Genomic DNA, 22,347 nt, shown 5'->3' on the forward strand with positions numbered 1-22,347 from the left:
TTTGTTTTTGATTTTTAAAACACATATAAAATAAGAAAAAGAAATATTGTCATATACCCAGCAAAACAGAAGAGAAGATTCATAATATAAAGCAAAAATTCCATTTCAAGAAAGTCTGCATAATAAATGCCAAACATTGTGTTCCAAAATGTCCACTTTTTCTTTGCATTTTTGTAGATTTGCTTCTATTCTCTGCTCTACAATGTTTACTGTGCTTTCCCCCTCCCCACCTTCTTCCCTGAAAACTACAATTGTCTTGATCTATACATACATGCACATAAACACACACACACATGCATATGTTCATACTCAGTTGGTTCTAGTCCTTTGCAGCTGAAGAAGACCAAGATGTCATCACTATGTTTGAGACAAATTTCAGTGTGTCCAACTGATTGATCAGATCAATATGAGCTTGGACAAATTGGATAAATAGTCCATGTGAATACCTGGGGTGGGCACTCTAAACTTATGTATGTCACGTTTCATTTGAGCTGCTTCAAATCTGCCTTCTTCATGGAGTACAGCCCCCTCATTGACGAGAGTACACCATGCTGGTTGGTCCTGTGCCAGTGTCTCCCATGCCGCACAATCAATTGTAACATTCTTAAGAGAGACCTTTAGGGTGTCCTGGTAGCGCTTCTTCTGACCTCCTTGTGAGCACTTGCCCTGTGTGAGTTCTCCAGAAAACAGTCTTTGTGGCAAGTGTACATCTGGCCTTCTAAAAATGTGTCCAGCCCATAGTAGATGCCCCCTCTGTAGTAATGTTGGAATGTTAGGCAATTTAGCTCAAGAAAGGACTTCGGTATCTGGCATCTTCTCCTGCCAGGTGCTCTTCAGAACCTTCCTAAGAAAATTTGAATGGAAGCAATTCAGTTTCTTGAAATGGTGCTGATAGATTATGCAGGTTTCACAGGCATACAGCAATGAGGCTCTGTGGACCTTCAATTTGGTAGTCAGTCTAATACCTCTTCTCTCCCATTTTTTTTCAGTCTCCCAAAAATGGAACTAGCTCTAGTAATGCATATGCCAACCTCATTGTCTATGTGTACCTCCCTGGAAAGGACACTGCCAAGGTAAGTAAACTGGTCCACAGGAACTCAAAACTTCTCCATTTACTGTAACAGATGGTTCCATATATGGATAGTGTGGTACAGTCTAATAGAACACCTGTGCTTTCTTGGTGTTAATTGTTAGACCACAATTAACACAAGTCACAGAGAATCAATCCATTCCTTGTTGCATCTAAGTTTCAGGGGCTGCAATGAATGCCCAGTCATATGCAAACAGAAGATCCTGCACCAATACTCCCTCCACTTTGGTTTTGGCTTGTAGCCTTTTAAAGTTGAAGAATTTGCCATCAGTGCAGTAGCTGACCCAGAGGTCATGTTCATCTACTAAGAAGTTGTTTGATAATGGAGCTGAAAACATCATGCTAAAAACATGGGAGCAAGGACACATCCTTATTTCACTCCATTGGTGACTGGGAAAACTCTAGAGCATCTTCCATTATCCAGAATCAGGGCAAGCATGGCATCATGGAACTGACGTACACTACTGATGAACTCTGGCAACCAAATTTTGATATAATTTTCCATAAACCCTGATGACTGAAAGTACCAAAGGTCTTGGTCAGAGCCACAAATGTATACAAACCTCTGTTCTGTTCCTGTATTTTCCTGGAGTTGTCAGGCATCAAACACCATATAACTGTTCCTTGACCCTTTCTGAAGCCTCATTGGCTCTCAGGGAGGTGACCATCTTCCAGGTGAAGAATCAATTGAAAAGCACTCTGGCAAGAATCTTACCATCCACGACTAAAACAGAAATACCCCTGTGATTGTCACAGGATAATCTATTCCCTTTACCTTTATAATGATAGATGATGGAGGCATCCTTGAATTCATCCTATATAACCTGGAAAATTTCAGTCAGTTTTTGGATGAGCAATGGACCTGTAGATCTCAGCTGGAAGAGAATCAGCACCAGGTGCGTTGCCACTTTGAAAGGAGCTAATGACATTCAAAACCTCTTCTTCAGTTGGAACTTCTGCTAGGGACAGATTGATTTCAACTTGAGATAAACAGTCAATGGCTTCTTCATTGACTGATGATGGTCTGTTAAGAACACCATGGAAGTGTTCAGACCATCTCTCTAGGATCATATCTCTATCAGTAATTAATGTGAATCCATCAGCACTGAATAGTTGGGATGCACCAAAGGTCTTTGACCCTTATATAGCCTTCAGGGCATCCTAAAAACATTTTGGTTTCTTACTGTCTGCATAAAACTGAATTTCACCTTCTTTCTTAATGAGCCAAGAAATCTGCATCTCTCTATAAACTTCACTTGTACTTTACTTTTGATGGAATTAAATGCTGCCTTCTTAGAAATGGATGAATTATGCTGACAAACCCTGTAGAGGTCTCAGTTTTCATTTAGTAGCTTCTGTATTTCCTCACCATTTTTATCAAACCAGTCTTGATGTTTGCAAGTGTTCTCACCCAGATGAGCAAATGCAACACTGTACACCAGATCTCTGAAAGCTGCCCACTCTTGTTCTGTTCCACTGTTGCCAATTATGTGTTAGCTCAGTATTCCCTACCAACTGTTCCCACTCTAACTTTCACTCTAATTGCTTTAATTCTTCTAGTATTCATTTTGCCTTGGGGCTGCTGCTTCAGTTGAATGTGAATATTTAGCTCAGAGAGGATGAGGCTATGATCAGTTCAGCACTCTGCACCACACATTGCCTTTGTCACTCGCACATCTTGTCTATCTCTTCTCCTTATAAGCACGTAGTCTCATAGATGCCAATGTTTGCTACAAGGGTGCATCCAAGAAGTTGTATTGCTTTCAGATCAATGGAAGACAGTGTTTGTAATGAGGTCTTGAGATACACAAGTCTTCAACAGAAAGTGACCATTGCTGTTACTATTTTCAACTCCATTCCTTCAAAGACTCCCTGCCACGTCTGGTCATCTGAGCCTACTCTAGCATTCAAAGTCACCCAGTATTATGAGCTTGTCCTCTTTTGGTACATTGATGATAAGGGTCTCCAGGTCTTAACTTTATCAGTGTTCATTATGGTGGGAGTATAGGCACTGATGAGGGTGACATGGAGTTTTCTTGCAAGTGACAATCTCATTGTCCTGAGTCTGTCATTCACTCCATTTGGTAGGCATTCAAGAATATTGACTAGAATTGTTTTTTTTTTTGGCAAGGCAATGGGGTTAAGTGGCTGAAAGGCCACATAGCTAGGTAATTATTAAGTGTCTAAGGCCAGATTTAAACTCAGATACTCCTGAGTCCAGGGCCAGTGCTCTATCCACTTTGCCACCTAGCCATCCCTAGAATAGTTTTGATTGCAAAACCTACCCTACCTTTATGGTGCTCTCCTTCTCTTCAGCCACTCTAGAAAAATGTGCATCCTGCTCCAATTTCAGTCAGTTGGCCCTTATTTGCCAGCCTTGTTTCACTCAGGGCTGCTATTTGGATATGATATCTGTTAAACTCCCTTTCAACAAGAGTTGTTAGACTTTCAAGTCTATTAGCTCTTATGGTGTCTGTGAGTATGCCCACATTCCATGCACCAATAGTGAGTGAAATCTTTGAAGAAGTTGTTTTTGTAAATTTTTTGTGTCTCTACCACACTGTGGGATCCACGCCTGCCATTGTAATTAGTCCAGGGTTGGGTAAGCAGACCATTTTTTAGGGCACCTTTTCTAGCCCTTTCCTAACATCAGGAGGAAGCCATTCGATTCCTTGAAAGGGCTGCTCAGTCACCCAGGGGACTGCCGAATCTCACTGCTGCTTTCACTGGGAAAGGACACTATGGCCTGGGCCTCCTTTGTACAAGGTTGTGACTTTAGCTCCCAGTGTATTTACTGCTGCTGTTTAGTTACTTGCCTGTCAGCAGAGGACTTTGTGGAATGGAAAAAGTGTGATGTCTTGATTTAAGTCAGTTTTTTTCTGAACTAGTTTATGGAGTTCATACTAGATTTATAGGCCCTATCAGGTGTGAGCCTATTAGAAGACACTTCTTATCTCCCTTAGTTGAAATGTCTTGGAATTGTTTAAAGAAATGTTTGGTCCTTGGTCACACCTATTCTGGTTGATTCACTCAAGAAGAGTTGTTACCTGACAATGACCATTCCTTTGAAATGGAGATAGCGTATCTGTGGATTTCTACCTTTGCATTTTGTACTCTGTGAAAGATGAGAGGGACCTTAGAGTATAGAATTTATATCTGGGAGGTCCCTGAGAATCCCTAGTGTCAGAGTGAGGAGGGACCTTAGGACATACAATCTGAATGTTGGGATATCCCTTAGAATAGAATTATGCCAGATGTGGGAGAATCCTTAGAACATACAATTGGAGAATTGAGAGGGCAATTAATAGCCCTTTAGTACATCACTTCAGTTTCAAATACTTACACCTACGTTGGAGGGACCCAGACATTGAAACTGTGTGACTTATTAGGAATGCCTTCCCAAATCTTTCCCCACCATATATCCAGTGAGAGCAGAAACAATTCCTTTCCAAGGTGGTGAACTCAACTTTTTGATGATTGTTTTTCCAGACATCATTCAGTCAGCCAGTCAACAAACAATACATTTGTTTAAAATCACATCCTGAATCCTAGGAAATGTGACTGGTGCCAGAGTAAAGAGACAAACAAGAAAGAGATTCTTTTCTCAATGATCTTCCATCGAATCAGGTATGACAAAATGAACACATATAGGTGTAAATCACCTTCTAGGTTAATTCCTCAAATTCACAATATCACTAATTAACTTTGATATCCAGGATGGGCACCTACTAGTGCTCTCAGTGATCTGGGAGGAAGCCTTTGACTGGACATCTTCCTGACAGTTCAGAAACTCCCACTGGTGTGTTCTTTCTATTCAATCTGTAGACTTAGTTCTTTAGCAAAGTGATTATTCAGATGACATGGAATATAATAGCTAAAATTCCTCCTCAAACCTTGGGCATAATATGTATAGCATATATCAGATTACTTGCTGTCTGGGGGGGGAGAAAATTTGGAACTCAAAAGAAAAAATGAATTTCAATATTATAGACATATATAAAAACAGCTGATTTTATATATATTATATAATTTCTATATATCTTATTTATATTAAAGCTATATATATTTATATATGTTATATATAGCAGTGATATATATTTTATAGATATTATATATTTATATATAAAACAGCTGATTTTAAAAATAGGAAAAGCAAGAACTCTTTAAATTTCTTTGAATGATACAAATATGATGATGATAACTGAACCAGGGAAATAGACAGCCATATAAATAGACAGCCAATAAAAAATTATCCCTAATGAACACTGATCCAAAACATTAAAACAAAATATTAGCAAATATATTAACAATGTATTAAAAGATTTTACGCTATGACCAGGCTGCTTTGACACTAAGAATGTAGAGTTGCTTCAGCCTACAGAATATAATGCAATACCAAGCCACATTAATAATATAAATAATGAAAGTCATACATTTATATTAACAAAATGCTGGAAAAGTTTTTGATAAAATCCATCAAATTTTTGGAATAGTTAGGTAGTTCAAAGAATAGAGTGTTGGACCTGGAGTCAGGAAGACTCCTCTGCTTCAGTTCAAATCAAGTCTCAGACACTAGCCATCTTTGAGACGCTAGATAAGACACTTTACTCTGTTTGCTGCTCTTTATTCTTCTGTCAAATGAGCTGGAGAGGTAAATAGCAACCCTTTCCAGTATCTTTGCCAAGAAAACTCCAAATGGGTTTCTTTCTACTAAATATTATCTCATTAGATTCAACCTAATATTCAAGCTCATGAAAGCCATTTTGGTTGCTGGCTCTTATTGCTCAGGGATAAGTAAGTTATCTGTCTTGGTTTTGTGTCACCTAAAGATTTGAGGAACTTGTCTTCTATGACTTTTCCCAAGTCATAGTAATATTTGTTTTTCATTTTCGAAGAGGACCATGGCATCAGGGGAGGTGATGCCATCACTAGAATGTAAATTGGATTTGAGTGAAAGGGTGCTGTGCTGTCACCAGCCTCACTTTTTCCTCCAGTCATCGCAGTCCAGTGGCCAGATATGAATCAGGATTACTGGAGATAGCCCTGGGTGCAAGGTGATCAGGGTGAAGTGACTTGTCCAAGGTCACATAGCTAGTAAGAGCCAAGAGTCTGAGGCCAGATTTGAACTCCCATGCTCCTGATTCCAAGGCCAGTGCTCTATCCACTGTGCAACCTAACCGGCCCAAGTCACTGATTGCATAGGGCCCAGCACGCATCCCTTGTGCTCTCCAACAGAATGCTTCTTTCTAGGTGAACGTTAAATCTTTAATCAGCGTGATGTTGATGTAGTCATCAAGCCAGCTCTGTGTCTGCATGATGATAATATTTTTTATTCAACAGCTATCTTTCCTACAACAGTAGGTTGCAGTCCTTTATCAATAACGTCACCAAAACTGAGGGAAAAGCATCTCGGTTCCCCTGAGAAAGACCTTTGAGAGGAGAGCCTGACTCTTTGGCATCACTATTTTCTTTACTCCAGGTTAAACTAGTCATTAAAAAGAATCTGATCAAAATTATCTCAGGAATTCAAATCTTGCCTAGAGTCTGGTCTATTCTTTAACCTTGAACATGAGGGCGTTTATTCTTGTTCAGGCCTGCAGCATTTTTCCTATTCTCCAGGGTCTGACAGGGGCTCAGTAACCACACATTTACCCATTCTACCAGAATGAAAAGATGTGTTTCATCTGGGCCAAGAGTCTTGCCTTAATCTAGGTGTGGGTAGCTAGGTGTGACTGTACCATCATCTTAATTTTTCTTAATACTCAGTTTTCAGTTAGCTAGCTTAATACTATCATTTCCTCTTGTCTTTTTATGTTCTTTCAAGGCAATGAGGTTAAGCGACTTACCCAAGGTCGCATAGCTAGGTGAATATTAAGTGTCTGAGACTGGATTTGAACTTGGGTCCTTCTGACTCCAGGGCAGATGTTCTATCCACTGTGTCACCTAGCTGCCCTACTTCTGACATCTCTAGAGAAGAATCCTATCAATTCTAGAGGTCTGCCTGGCAGAAAAACCAGAAGGCAAATTAGTCAGGAACAGTTCTGCCTTCTTCTCCCTGCAGTCAGCAGACCCCCTATCTCTTTCTGGGTCCTCTTTTCTTTACCCTACCCAAATGAAAAAAGAAAACCTGTTATATTTGTTGTTCTTAGATTTTCTAAATAATTTCAAGTGGTTTGGAGATTTGGTATTTCAGATCCTATTGTTTCATTAAAATTTTTTTTTAGGGAAATCAAAGTTAAGTTTTTCCTAGAATCCTGTATCTAGTAATTGCTTCCATCTTCTCTAATATGGGTAGAAAACCTGCCACTCCAAAGACAGGAAGCCTCCACACTGTCCAAAGGCACTGATCTCCATGCGAAGCAGCAAGTTGTAAACACTGAAGAGGAACTTCAGGAGGACTCCCCAATGAGAAAGAAAGAGCTAAGAGAAACTTAATCATAACAAGTGTTTTCTAATTGCTCATTTTGACAGCAAATATACTGAAATTGGAATGATACAGAGAAGGTTGGAAAAATACAGAGAAGAATATGACAGACAGATTCATGAAATGTTCTACATTTTTAGGATTCAACAATTCTGTGGAGCAATTTGGAACAATGTCAAAAGAACTATAAAGCCCTGTCTACCCTGTGACCCAGCATTGCCAGAGATGAAAAACAGGAAGTAAAAGAATCTACATGTATAAGGATGTTTATAGCAGCTGTTTTCTGGCGGTAAGGATCTGGGAATTGAGAGGATGCTCATCACTAGGGAATGGTTGACTAAATAGTCTTATGTGTTGAGATGAAATGCTATAAGAAATGATGAAAAAATACCATCAGGAAAGCACTTACATGAGCAAATGCAATGGGAAATGGACTATATGCATAGTTAGAGCAATGTTGGAGGATGATCAGCTGTGACCAAGAGACCTCTGAAGTATTTATGATAAAGAATACTGTTCCCCCATGGCAGGGCTGATGGGTATTGAAGAAGACTTTTTTGCTTTATTTTTCTTGTGATTTCTCTTTTTTGTTGGGGGGGGGAGGTTATGTTTACTCTTACAACATGACCATTGTGGTATTGCTTTTCATGGCTACATATGTCTAACCTATATTAAATAATTTGCCTTCTCAATGAGGGGCAGTGGGGTAGGAGGAAGAGAAAGACTTCAGAGCTCAATGTTTTAAAAGTGAATGTTGAAATTTGTTTTTGCATGTAACCAGGGAAAATAAAAAAAGTGTTCTTTAAGCTTGAGTGCACTTTGCTCAGAACTCTCTGAACTTGTAGAATTGAGTAACTCAGACCCAGACTCTGACAGTTGAACTTTCAGCTTTTTCCAGTTAGGATGATCCTTTCTACTTACCACTTCATAGCATGAATGCTTACAAAATATCTGCATCTATCATCCTCATAATCACCATCATGATGATGATCATCTCTCTCTCTCTCTCTCATCTTTCTCTCTCCACACACACACACAAACACACACACACAGACATTGTAGCTCCATCATTCAACTGACATTGCTCTCTCTCCGCAATTATCAGTCATCTTTTACTTGCTCAGTTTTCTCAATCCTCATACTTCTAAATCTCTTTGACCCTTTGGATCACCTTTTTTTTCTTAAATGCTCTCTTTTATCTGAGTTTTCATTGCACTTTTCTCTCCTGGTTCTCTTTCTACCTCTATAACTGCTACTTCTCAGGAAGCTTTGCTAGATCTTCATCTCTTTCATAATCATTTATCATTTATTCTTTCCTGTACCATCTTCCCATTGCCCTTTATTCTATGTAACTTAACCATCTCTTCTGCTCTCATGGGTTCAAATATATTCACCCCAGAGTCCTTCCTAAGTCAGACATTTCCTATCTTAAGGTTCCCCTTGGCTCTGCCACTCCAGGATCTGAGGTCTCTCCTTACTCTGAAACTCCCTCCCAGATTTCACTATCTAAAGTCCAGTCCTAGAGAAGTTCATGGCCATAAAGTATGAGAGAGAGAGAGAGAGAGAGAGAGAGAGAGAGAGAGAGAGAGAGAGAGAGAGAGAGAGAGAATAATCTAGGCAAAGGAGTCAGCAACCTCTTCTGCTAATGAGTTGAGTTAACCTTGAAGATATCTATCCTTGGACTCTTCTTCAGCCTTTGTGGTCTCTAGTTACTCATTATTTCTGCCTTGGTCTTTCACTTCTCTGTCTCTATGCCTCTGGAGAGGGGCAACTTGGGAGTCTTCTTCCTATTTTGTTTCACAAGTCTTCCAATACATACATACACATAGCTTGATCAGACTTGCCCTTGACCTTATATTGAGGAGTGTAAGCCCCACCAGTGTCACTTGGAGGATTCAGACTCTAAGGAGATCTGGGGAACAGGTGCCTGGGGATAGAGGCTTGAAGTCTTTGAATGCTTCCCTTGAGAGTTCCAAGCCCCAAACAGTTTTTTCGTCATTCTTCATATCTATGAGGAAGTCTTCACTTCCTCCTTACAGTTTCCCCTCTGCTCTTAATCTTGGATCTTGATTGGTCATGTGGAGTCACAGACCTTGGGGTATGGTGCAGCATTTCTTTGCAAAGCACAGCTCTGTACTGCATTGGAGATGTTGCTGCTGCTCTTGATATTGCAATATTTGGAAGGTGAGCAGGGTAGGGCTAGTTTTGGGATGGTCAAGGTTACCCTACAGCAGTCCTGGGCATTTGGGACAGTGACAAGACCTTAGGTCTTGGAGCCAGTAGAGCTCATCTGTACTTGTGCCTCTGCTTCTGATTATGAGCCCTTTGGCCAAGTCAGCAAAATCTCTCTGGGCCACAGCTTCCTCATCAGTAAGGAATGGGAATTTTAGGAGATGATTTTTAAAGTCTATTACCTGCTTTGAAGGTTGATTTTTTGGGACTCTTTTCCCTTTTGTGTAATCTTGTTTTAAGTGTTTTTGTATTCTGACATGCTTCTTTCCATGTTCTCAGTTCTGCCATTCTCTGTTATGAGCTCTCTTCCTTCTGTAAGAACTATGGGTCTATTATTTGAAGTTTTATGATCAATGTTGCCTGAGTCTCTCTCTGTCCACAGGGTCCCTGCCCCAGGAATCAAAATATAACCTGGTGGCACCAACATCAGAGACAGCACAAGTGGGACAATGCATCCAGGTCCTCTGTTCTGTCTCTTATCCTCCACTTCGTGATTTCCCGATTTTTGGATACTGGTTCAGGGAAGGAGCCATCAGTACCAGGGACAAAGCTGTGGCAACAAATGACCCAGAATGGCCAGTGGAGGAGGAGACAAGGGGGCGATTCCATCTTATTGGGGATCCAATGAAGAAGAACTGCTCCTTGAACATCAAGAACATTCAGAAAAGGGACAGTGGGCGATATTTCTTTTGGATACAGGGAAAAGGGTCTGTGAGATATGATTACAAAAGTAATATGGTTACTGTGAGTGTGAAAGGTAAGGACTTATTTAAAGAGAAGGAATTTAAATCATGGGATAGAAAGGGAATTCCAAGGTATCATTGGAAAAGTAGATCCTTCATGTCTCAAGGGGTGTATAGGTCACAAGACCAAGCATTATTTTAGTCAACACTAATGGCTAGGGGAGAGTTTAGAGGGCAGAAGTTTGAAAGAGGGATTCACTCTGGGATTTTCTCTTTGAAGAAACAAGGCATAAATCTGGGCTATGTGAGGTTGGAATTGGCAATGATTTGGCTATTCTGTGAGTCAGAGAGGGCCATTGATCTTGGAAAATGGATGGATATTTCAATGAGAGAAGAGAATATGAAAACCATTGTGGTAGAGACCATACTATGGAATTCTCTGTGCTGACACAGGGTCCTCTAGCTATCAGTGAATAGTTCAGTCCCTAAGGTGATGTCTGAAGGGCAAAGCCACCATCTTGGCATGGATGTCCCATTGCCAGGGGAATATAGATATTTCAGTTTGGTCATGAGGTTATTATTTAAGGTTGTGAGTCCTTTCTCTGAGGTCTGGTTCACTTTCTTTCCCCAGCTCTGACCCAGATGCCAGACATCTACATTCCAGAGACCTTGGAACCTGAATACCCAGTCAAAGTGATTTGCACAGTCCCCTCAGCCTTTATATGTTGGACACCCCCCTATTTTCTCTTGGACAGGGGCTATCCTTTCTTCCCAGGAATCTAGTAGAGAATCTATCTATTTTTCTGAGTTGACCATCACCCCAAGATCCCAGGACCATGGTTCTAATCTTACCTGTCAAATGACCCTTCCTGAGGCCAAAGTAAGCACAGAGAGAACTGTCCAGCTTAGGATAACAGGTGAGTGTTGGCAGGCAAGATACCTCCATTGGAGATATTAGGGATGTTATATCCATGTGTGGAAGGAATAGGGGTCAGGAAATCTGAAGACAGAAGATCTGTGTCTTGGTATCGATCAAGACCTGAGAGGAGAGCCAAGAATTCAGGGGTTGGTGCCTTGCATCCCTCCTTTAATTTATGTTTCCTTTCCCATCTTTCAGGGGAGCAGAAAAGCTCTTGGCCTCTGGTACTTACATTGATTCGAGGGGCCTTCATGGGAACTGGCTTCCTCATCACCTATGGTCTCACCTATCTCTATTATAGCAGGTATGTCTGCCATCTAATCCCTATTTGACTCTGGGATCTAGGACTCCATTACCCTCAGCCTCAGGCTTCTCCCTTTCAAGGCTGAAATGGGAACCACCTACCATTGCTCCTTGTTTCTGCCTGCCTAGTGAGTTCCCTTTCTAAGGGTGGAACTATGTTTTCATCACAGGAGAAAGCATTGATTATGGACAAAGTGAGTACAGCCAAGGTACCTGAACTGACCATGGACCATCAGCAACTCTCCCTACCTTGTCTTCAAACCTATGTGAAGGATTGAATCAGGACAGAATATGGAGAATGGAAGACCTCCGGGGGGAGGGGAAGTTGGGTAACATGCTTGTTATCCACTGACTGTGTTACCTTAGTTAAATCATTTCTCTTCTTTGACCTTCAGTTTCCTCAGTAGAAAAGACAACCAGAATTTCAGAGAAGGATGACAGACAGCAGCTATGGCCACAGAGGGAAGTGGTGGGGGGGTAACAGGGGAATCAGTCATGGCAATCCTCTACTGGGTTCCTGGGATACCACATCTGGAAATCTGGTGCCTGTGGTGCCTCAGCTATGTCTGTCCCAGTATCAGCAGCTGTTCATAGGGAAATGCTCTGCTCCCTTGGTAGGTTCATTGATTTAGATCTGAATGAGACTTTGAAAGTCATTTAATTCAAATTCTCACTTTACAATTCAAGAAGCTGAGGCCTAGAGAGGGACAGTGATTGACCTATGGTCACTTTATCTATATGGACAAAGTTGAACCTGGAAAAGATTTAAAAAAAAGAATGAATAGCCTGTGGCTTCTTTCTGCCCTCAGTGCACGTCCATGACTGAGTATTTGCACAGTCATTGGACCAAAGATAATGTGCAGTCACACTATGTGGGTGGTTAGAACCTGATCCTGCCCTGTCATGTCCATTTAGCAGTGGAGTTGTTCCCCATTCCTTTCCTACTCTGTACTCCAGAAACCTTCTGTATCTTCAAGGCTTGAACCAGGTCCCTGCCTCTTACCACAAGCAAGCCACTACTGAAAGCAGGGTCTAAATGACGTCTCTCCCTCATAACCTTGTCCCAGAGTACTTTGTGGGTTTGTTTCTTTGCTCCATCTTGTTGCTTTATGCTACATTTATTTACAGAGGTTCTGTATGTCCCATCTCCCCTAGTCCCAGTAGAATGTCTACTCCTTGGGGGGCAGTGACTAGATCATTTCTGTCTTTTTAAAGCAATTTTTTGTTTTTGTTTTTAATTTTTAAAACTTAAATATAAATAAGAAAAACAAATATTGTCATATACTCAGCAAAACAGAAGATTCATAATACAAAGCAAAAAATTCCATTTCAAGAAAGCCTACATAGTAAATGCCAAACATATTCCAAATTTTCCAGTTTTTAAATCTATGTCACATGTCCTTTGAGCTGCTTCAATTCTGCCTTCCTCATGGAGTACCAACTGCTCATTGATGAGAACACACTGTGCTGCGTGGTCCGGTGCCAGTGTCTCCCATGATGCACAAATCAATTGTAACATTCTTAAGAGAGACCTTTAGGGTGTCCTGGTAGTGCTTCTTCTGACCTCCTTGTGAGCACTTGCCCTGTGTGAGTTCTCCAGAAAACAGTCTTTGTGGCAAGTGTACATCTGGCCTTCTAACAACGTGTCCAGACCATTGTAGTTGCCCCCTCGGTAGGAATGTTGGAAAGTTAGGCAATTTAGCTCAAGAAAGGACTTCGGTGTCTGGCATCTTCTCCTGCTAGGTGCTCTTCAGAACCTTCCTAAGAAAATTTAAATGGAAGCAATTCAGTTTCCTGAGATGGAGCTAATAGACTCTGCAGGTTTCACAGGCATACAGCAGTGAGGTCAGCACACTGGCTCTGTGGATCTTCAGTTTGGTAGTCAGGCTGATACCTCTTCTCTCCCATACTTTCTTTTGGTGCCTCCCAAATACTGAGCTAGCTCTAGTAATGTGAATGTCAACTTCATTGTCTATGTGGAGCTCACTGGAAAGGATGCTCCCCAGGTAAGTGAACTGGTCCACAGAACTCCAAACTTCTCCATTTACTGTAACGGATGGTTCCACATATGGATAGTGTGGCCCAGGCTAATAGAGCACCTGTGTTTTCTTGGTGTTAATTGTTCAACCAAAATGAGCACAAGCCACAGAGAATTGATCCATATTTTGTTGCATCTCAGCTTCAGGGGCTGCAATGAATGTGCAATAATCAGCAAACAGAAGATCCTGCACCAATACTCCCTCCACTTTGGTCTTGGCTTGTAGCCTTTTAAAGTTGAAGAACTTGCCATCAGTGCAGTAGCTGACCCAGAGGTCATGTTCATCCACTATGAAGTTATTTGATAATGTGGCTGAAAACATCATGCTAAAAACATGGGAGCAAGGACACATCTTTGTTTCACTCCATTGATGACTGGAAAATCTCTAGAGCATCTTCCATTATCCAGAATCAGGGCAAGCATGGCGTCAGTACTGATGAACTCTGGCAACCAAATTTTGATATAATTTTCCCTAAACCCTCATGACTGATAGTACCAAAGGTCTTGGTCAGATCCACAGATGTATATAGACCTCTGTTCTGTTCCTGCATTTTTCCTGGAGTTTTCAGGCAGCAAACACCACATAACTGTTCCTCGACCCTTTCTGAAGCCTCATTGTTTCTCAGGGAAGTGACTACCTTCCAGGTGAGGAATCAATTGAAAAACACTTTGGCAAGAATCTTACCAGCCATGACTAAAACAGAAATACCCCTGTGATTGTCACAGGACAATCTATTCCCTTTATTTTTATAGTGATAGATGATGGAGGCATCCTTGAATTCTTTTTTTTTTTTTTTTAGTTTTTTGCAAGGCAGTGGGGTTAAGTGGCTTGCCCAAGGCCACACAGCTAGGTAATTATTAAGTGTCTGAGGCCGGATTTGAACTCAGGTAATCCTGACTCCAGGGCCAGTGCTCTGTCCACTGCACCACCTAGCCACCCTGCATCCTTGAATTCTTGAGGGATAACCTCTTCATCCTATATAACCTGGAAAATTTCAGTCAGTTTTTGGATTACAATGGACCTGTAGATCTCAGCTTGAATAGAATCAGCACCAGGTACTTTGCCACTTGAAAGGAGTTAATGACATTCAGAAACCTTCTTCAATTGGAACTTCTGCTAGGGACAGATTGACTTCAACTTGAGATAAACAGTCAATGGCTTCTTCATTGACTGATGATGGTCTGTTAAGAATACCATGGAAGTGTTCAACCCATCTTTCTAAGATCATGTTCCTATCAGTAATCAATCAAGCATCATAAAAATATTTTGTCTTGTTATTAGCTGCATAAAATTGAATTTCACCTGCTTTCTTAGTGAGTCAAGAGACCTCCATCTCTCTAAAATTCACTTGTACTTTAAGTTTTTATTAGGTTTTATTTTGCAACAGAAATGGGGTTAAGTGACTTGCCCAAGGTCACACAGTAGGTAATTATATTTTAGGGTTTTTTGGCAAGGTAATGGGGTTAAGTGGCTTGCCTAAAGCCACACAGCTAGGTAGTTATTAAGTGTCTGAGGCTGGATTTGAACTCAGGTACTCCTGACTCCAGGGCCGGTGCTCTATCCACTGTGCCACCTAGCTGTCCCTGTACTTCACTTTTGATGGAATTAAATACTGCCTTCTTAGAAATGGATGGATTATGCTGACAAACCCTGTAGAGGTCTCATTTTTCATTTAGCAGCTTCTGTATTTTCCCACCATTTTTATGCAACCAGTCTTGATGTTTGCAAGTTTTATTACCCAGATGAGCAAATGCAGCACTGTACACCAGATCTCTGAAAGCTCCCCACTCTTGCTCTGCACCACTGTTGCCAATTATGTGTTGGCTCAGTTTTCCCTACAAGGTAGTCACCAACTGTTCCCACTCAAAGAGACAGTCAAATTGCTTTAATTCTTCTAGTAGTCATTTTGCCTTGGGGCTGTTGCTTCAGTTGAATGTGAATATTTAGCTCAGAGAGGATGAGGCTATGATCAGTCCAGCACTTTGCACCACACATTGCCTTTGTCACTCTCACATCTTGTCTGTCTCTTCTCCTCATAAGACATAGTCTCATAGATGCCAATGTTTGCTACAAGGGTGCATCCAAGAAGTTTAATTGCATTCAGGTCAATGGAAGACAGTGTTTGTGATAAGGTCTTGAGATACACAAGTCTTCAACAGAAAATGACCATTGCTGCTGTTATTTTCAACTGCATTCCTCCCAAGGACTCCCTGCCGTGTCTGGTCATCTGATCCTACTCTAGCATTAAAGTTACCCAGAATTATGAGCTTGTCCTCTTTTGGTACATTGATGATAAGGGTCTCTAGGTCTTAACTTCATCATTGTTCATCATGGTGGGAGTATAGGCACTGATGAGGGTGACATGGAGTTTTCTTGCAAGTGACAATCTCATTGTCCTGAGTCTGTCATTCACTCCATTTGGTAGGCATTCAAGAATATTGACTAGAATTGTTTTTTTTTTTTTTTTTTTGGCAAGGCAATGGGGTTAAGTGGCTGGCCAAAGGCCACATAGCTAGGTAATTATTAAGTGCCTAAGGCCAGATTTGAACTCAGATACTCCTGAGTCCAGGGCCAGTGCTCTATCCACTTTGCCACCTAGCCATCCCTAGAATAGTTTTGATTGCAAAACCTACCCTACCTTTATGGTGCTCTCCTTCTCTTCAGCCACTCTAGAAAAATGTGCATCCTGCTCCAATTTCAGTCAGTTGGCCCTTATTTGCCAGCCTTGTTTCACTCAGGGCTGCTATTTGGATATGATATCTGTTAAACTCCCTTTCAACAAGAGTTGTTAGACTTTCAAGTCTATTAGCTCTTATGGTGTCTGTGAGTATGCCCACATTCCATGCACCAATAGTGAGTGGAATCTTCTTTGAAGAAGTTGTTTTTGTAAATTTTTTGTGTCTCTACCACACTGTGGGATCCATGCCTACCATGGTAGTCCAGCCAAGGTTGCGTAAGCAGACAGTTTTTAGGTTACCTTTTCTAGCCCCTTCCTCACATCAGGAGGTGAGCAGTTCAATCCTAAAAAGGACTGCTCAGTCACCCAGGGGGCTGCTGAATCTCCCTGCTGCTTTTACTGGGAAAGGACACTATGGCCTGGGCCTCCTTTGTACAAGGTTGTGACTTTAGCTCCCAGTGTATTTACCCCTGCTGTTTGGTCACTTGTCTGTTGCCACAGGACATTGTGGAATGGTAAAAGTGTGATGTCTTGATTTAAGTCAGCTTTTTTTTTATTTGGAGTTTTTTTTTTACCCAAGACCAAATGAAGTCCTATAATTTCTCAGTCAATATTGTTATTTCAAAGTCCAAGTTAAGCACTCATAATATTGCAGTTTCCTCCTCCAAAGGGATATGACATGGACAACAAAGGAAATGGAGAAAAAAATGGTCAAATGGGTTGGAGAACGCAGAGCTGTGACAAAAACCTAGAGAGGCAAGGATATTTAGGAGGAGAGGTTGGTTGACAGTGTCCAAAGCTATAGAGATATCAAAGAAGAGGAGGATAGAGACTAGGACCTTCTCTTGGGTAACAAGTTGGTAACTCTGGAGAGAGAAATTTCAATTGAGCAATCAGGGCAGAAGGCAGATGGATGGCAGTGAGGCAGAGACGTAGAAAAGAGGAAATGTAGTTGGTTCTGTGTGTGATAAAAATATACTAAACAAAATCTTCAGGGACTGGTCTGAGCCAAAGAAAGTTATTTGCTGTTCTCAAAAGAAGGGCATACTCCAAGTCTCATAAAGGTAGTGAAGATCAAGGAGTTGCCCCAAATGCACAGTCAAGCAAGATATATGGCCTCACTTGATCCCCTCCTCCTCCCTATCCTCTCTCTCTGTCAACTCATTGGTTAGTCTTCAGAGTTACAGTCTACTCCTGAAAATCTACCCCAGCAGCAAATGAAAGAATGAAAGGTTTTCATAAAATATTGCCTCACCATCCAGATGATGAGAATAACCTTCAGGATTAAAACTATCTTATTGAAGTAATGTAACTTGTCCTGGAACACAAGGTCTAGGAACAGTCTACTATCCTATCAGTTAGTAAAAATATCTCTATTGAGAAAACAGGTGGCATTCAAGTCTCATTTGGAACACAAGGTCTTCTATGAATAATGGTTTGCTTTCTTAATGTTTCTTAACCCTGAGAGGACTTCACTAGGAATATTAACCCTGAAGGTTTTATTGGGAATATTCCACTCAGTTCCTTTTCCTTTCTCCTATTCAATTTTCTCAGCTTCACTGTGGCAAACTGGGAGTAGCCAGTCTCTCATATCACTGAGAATTATTTCCTTGTCTCCCCTTTTGCAGGACCGAATCAAGACATATCTCAATTGGTGCCCTCTAGCCTTCAGGCAATTCATTTATATAATGAATAAAAGATTGAGGATTTAAGGGTAGAATGTACCTCAGAAGTAAATTCATCTAAACCCCTAGTTTCACAGATAATCAAATTAAAGTATTAGAAAGAGGAACTATTTAGCTGAAGCCATTTCAAGACTGCGACAGTGTAATTCAATTGCATGTCTTTTGATTCCACAAGGAATGTTCTTTCCAAGGTTCTCTATTAGGGTTCTCTGTTAGGGAGTAAAAGTATCAAAGATTTCACCAGGACTAATCCATTTCATTTTACAGAGAGCAAAACTGAGACCCAGAGAGGGAAAGTGACTCCCCCAAGGCAACAAAGTTCCTTTATGTAGACTTTAGAGTTGGAAGGAATCTTAGAGAACTTATTTTTCAGAGGAACAATTTGAAGTTTAGTGAGGAAAGGGGACACTCCCAGAGTCACACAGCAAGTCACTAACCTAGTAGAACTTCACTCATTTTATTTTATTTTTTAATTTACATTTTTATTTATTTACACATTACTAAAACAGTCTTATTGTAATAGTAAACACTCCTCTGACAAAAGTAAAAAACCTCCAAATGAAAGAAAGAGAAGAAAATATGCTTCATTCTATGTTCAAATATCATCAGCTCTGTCTCTGGGTAGATCACATTCTTTATCACAAGTCCATCAGAGAAGTTACTTCCATATTTTTTTCCCACAGTTGCTATTGTTGATGGTTATCCATGGTTATCCTCCATCCATTTCTCCCCACTCCTTTTTTTTCAATTTCTCTCTCCTTTCACTCCATTCCTCTTCAAAATTATGCTATGGGGCAGCTGAGTGGTGTAGACAGAGCCAGGAGACCCCAAGCCCCCATCCCACCCCAGAGATCCATCAACCACCTAGCTTTTTGGTCCCAAGTAGGTCATCCAACTCCACCACATTGTGAAAATCAAAAAAAGGATTTGGTATCTGACTTCACTCTCCATGATCTACCTTCTCTTCTATCCCCTACACTCTCCATCCCTTACTCTTGTCCTCTTTCTCCCATTCCCTTTCCCCCTCCTTTTTCCACTTGGGTAAAATATTTCTATACCCTATTAAAAGTGTATGTTGTGTTCTCTCCAAGCCATTTCTGATGAGAATGAAGGCTTACTCATTTCCCCCTTCCATTCTTTTTCTTGATGCTTTTATATGAACTATCTTATCCTATTATACCACTCCTTTCTGTTTCTCCCAATAAATTCCCTTTTCACCCACTGACTCCATCTTTATAATATATTATACCTTCAAATTCACATTCCTCTTGTGCCTTGCCTATATGTGTTCCTTCTAACTGCTCTAATAAATGAGAAGGCTCATATAAGTATTATCTTCTTCCTATGCAGGAAGATATGCAGGTCATCATCATTAAGTCCCTCATAATTTACCCTTCCTGTCCACACTCTCTATGCTTCACCTGAGTCCTGTACTTGGAAATCAAACTTTCTGTTCAGCTCTGGTCATTTCATGGGAGTTCTGGAATTCAGTTATAATATTCTTGGGGATATTTTTTGAATCTCTTTCAGGATGAGCTCAGTGGATTTTCTCAATTTCTGTTTTGCCTCTGCTTCCAGATTATCAGAGCAATTTTCCTGTAGAAATTCTTTAAAACTGTAGTCAGAACTCTTTTCCTGATCAAGACTTTCAGGTAGCCTAATAATTTTTAAATTGTCACTCTTTTCTCCAGGACAGTTGCTTTTCTAATTAGATCTTTCTTTTGAGTGTATGTTTTGATCCTTCATGGAGCCAAAGAAATTGTCTATGGTTAGGTTCCTTTTTTCTGTTTACTCACTTCCCCAGTCTGTGCCTTGGTTTTGAGATGCTTCCAGAGCTTTTCAGTGTTATTGGGACACCCCCACAAGTACATAAGTTCCTCCAAGGTTTTAGGAGGTGCTCTGGTCTGTGGGTGACCACAAGCACACCCCTCTGCCCTGGATCTGTGAGGAGGATCCCTGCTCCTCTATGTCACTGGTGGGGTCCAGACTATGACCAGTGTCCGTATATAGATGTAGCTGCAGACCCAGGGACAATGGAGCAACCTCGAGATTCTCCTCCCAGCCCCATACCTTCCATGGGTTGAGCACTCTGGGAACAGCTGCCAGGTGGCTTCTGCTGGGTGACTTGCCCAGCCTGCTTCCATTTCCTGGGATCTGGACTGTCTCAAGGGCAATGTTGACCTGGGCTTCATGCTTGCTCTTCCAGAGGTTTCTTGCTGATCTTCCAAGTTGTGCTTGGTATTTCCTGGGTTGGCAGGTCAGGAAACCACTTCTGCTGTCCCTAGGTACCCCCAGTAACCCAGGAACCCCATGGTCTGTTTCAGGAAGGCTAGAATTCCTTTGTTCTGGTGTTGTGATCAAGGCTGTTCTGCTTCCCCTTCTAATCCTGTGGAACAGAGACTTCCTAGAGTCTTCTGAGTTACCATGGACTTGAGAATTGCCTCACTGGGTTTTTCCTGTGGGCTCTGTCTCTCCAAAATTTAATTAAGAGTCATAATTTAAAGTTTTTTGAATATTTTGGAAGATAGTTTCTGAGAAATTCTGTCCTCACATCACCATCTTGACTCCACCCCCCCCAACACCACTCATTTCATATAGATGAAAACTGAGCCCCATTACAAGGAAACAACTTAGAGCTTCGAATTTTCCCAAAAATGGGAAGAGACTTACCCAAGGTCACAAAATTGCATCAGATATCTTATAACTTGGTGGAGAGAACTATTTATGGAGTCATGAAGAGGGTTCAGAGTCAACTTTTGATATTTACTGGGATTTACTCAGGACAAATCACAGAATGCCTCTTAGCCTCGTTGTCCTAATATATTAAATAGAACGATAATATCCCTAACGCCTGCTTCACAGTATTATTTTGGGAGTCCAAATGAAGTAAGATATGCAAATCACTTGGAAGAATTTGAAGGACTTACATATTACATTAGCAAGGGAAACTGAACCCTCATGGGCCCTCCTCCAAGCTCACTCATGGGGGAATAGGCAAAAGTGAGACTCAAAATCATCTTTTCTTAGTACCAACTTATGGCTTCCTCCTCTTTGTAACTCATGTTGTGCTCCCCACCCCCACCCCAATCCCAACTTGAAAAGAACACAATTTGGGTGATTGGTCACATGCGTGAGTAAATAACACCAAGCATTCATAAGAGAAAGGCTCCTGACCAAAAACCAAATCAGCCTCTTCCTCAAACCTTGATTGGTTCCCCATGGTAAGGTCAAGATCCTCGGCATCCTGTGCTCAAGCTGGATTCTTTTCCTTTTACCCCTCTAGGAACAATGCAAGAGTCCAGTGTTGCCTCTGCCCAATCACCCAAGCATCCTCAGAGGAGATTCACTATGCATCTCTTAACTTCAGAAGAATCAACCCTAGAAACAACCTGGAGAGCCAGAATCCAGAAAACCAAGATGTTTAAGGCCAGTACTCAAAGACTGTTTCAATGAGGTGGCATCTGCACTTCATGGGGTGGGGGAGTCAAATAAAGTAAATACTATATAATTCTATTCCAGGAAGGAAATTGTTGTCTGAAGATCTATTCCTCAGATCCTTCCCTGCCCTTGCTCTTGGATATCCGAGACTCAGGAGGCAAAGGAATGGGTTGCAGAGGAGGCATTTTCCAAGAATTCATGTCCTATTCTAAGTAGGACACTTGTTTAGAGGACAAAACCCTTGTTATCTGAGTCAGATAATCATAGAGCATAAAATCTCAGTGTTATGGAGGTTGGAGGTCCCTAATATCACAGTTGCTCGGTCACTGCCATCCCAATTCCCAGTCATACTAAGTTGCATCCCCAAAGCCCAACTACTCCATCTCCTCATATCCCTGATGGATTAGACATGTTGTTTTCTTTTTCTTCCTTCCTCCCTCACTTCCTCCCTCTCTCCCTTCCTTCCTTCCTTCCTTCCTTCCTTCCTTCCTTCCTTCCTTCCTTCCTTCCTTCCTTCCTTCCTTCCTTCCTTCCTGTTTCCTTCATTTTGTCTTTATTTACTCAAGGAATAGTGACTTTTTAATTATTTTTTCAGTCCCAATTCTCTCCCTTTAATTCAATAAATGTATTAAGTGGATTAAGTGGCTTATGTGGAAGGAACTGTCCTAGGTGTTGCGGATATCATCAAAAGAAGAAAGGCACACTCAATGATCTTATTAATTAAAGGGGAAGACAGTGTAGAAAAGGATGTAGGAAAGAAGGAGAAGGAAGATGGGAATGGAATGCAAGAGAGCATCTTGGTCTGTGGAGTTGAAACCAGGTAGATTAACAGATGCAAAGTGGAGTGATCTGAATCC

At 41.1% G+C, this 22,347-nt stretch overlaps 1 protein-coding gene and 1 non-coding gene across 2 annotated transcripts; both read left to right on the forward strand.

The window, feature by feature from the left end:
- The first annotated feature begins 7,545 nt into the window (after nt 1-7,545).
- LOC141510648 (U6 spliceosomal RNA) lies at nt 7,546-7,652 on the forward strand. Its single transcript, XR_012475080.1, has one exon. It is a non-coding gene; the product is annotated as a U6 spliceosomal RNA (small nuclear RNA).
- A 1,916-nt stretch (nt 7,653-9,568) lies between these two features.
- On the forward strand, nt 9,569-22,036 carry LOC141509721 (sialic acid-binding Ig-like lectin 14). The gene is given in 6 exon segments (XM_074219458.1): nt 9,569-9,698; nt 10,129-10,503; nt 11,061-11,161; nt 11,163-11,346; nt 11,547-11,652; nt 21,336-22,036. Coding segments are annotated over 6 exon segments (945 nt in total). The 5' UTR covers nt 9,569-9,661; the 3' UTR covers nt 21,478-22,036.
- The last annotated feature ends 311 nt before the right edge of the window (nt 22,037-22,347 follow it).

This window comes from Macrotis lagotis, chromosome 1, assembly GCF_037893015.1.
Source record: "Macrotis lagotis isolate mMagLag1 chromosome 1, bilby.v1.9.chrom.fasta, whole genome shotgun sequence".
NCBI lineage: Eukaryota > Metazoa > Chordata > Mammalia > Peramelemorphia > Peramelidae > Macrotis > Macrotis lagotis.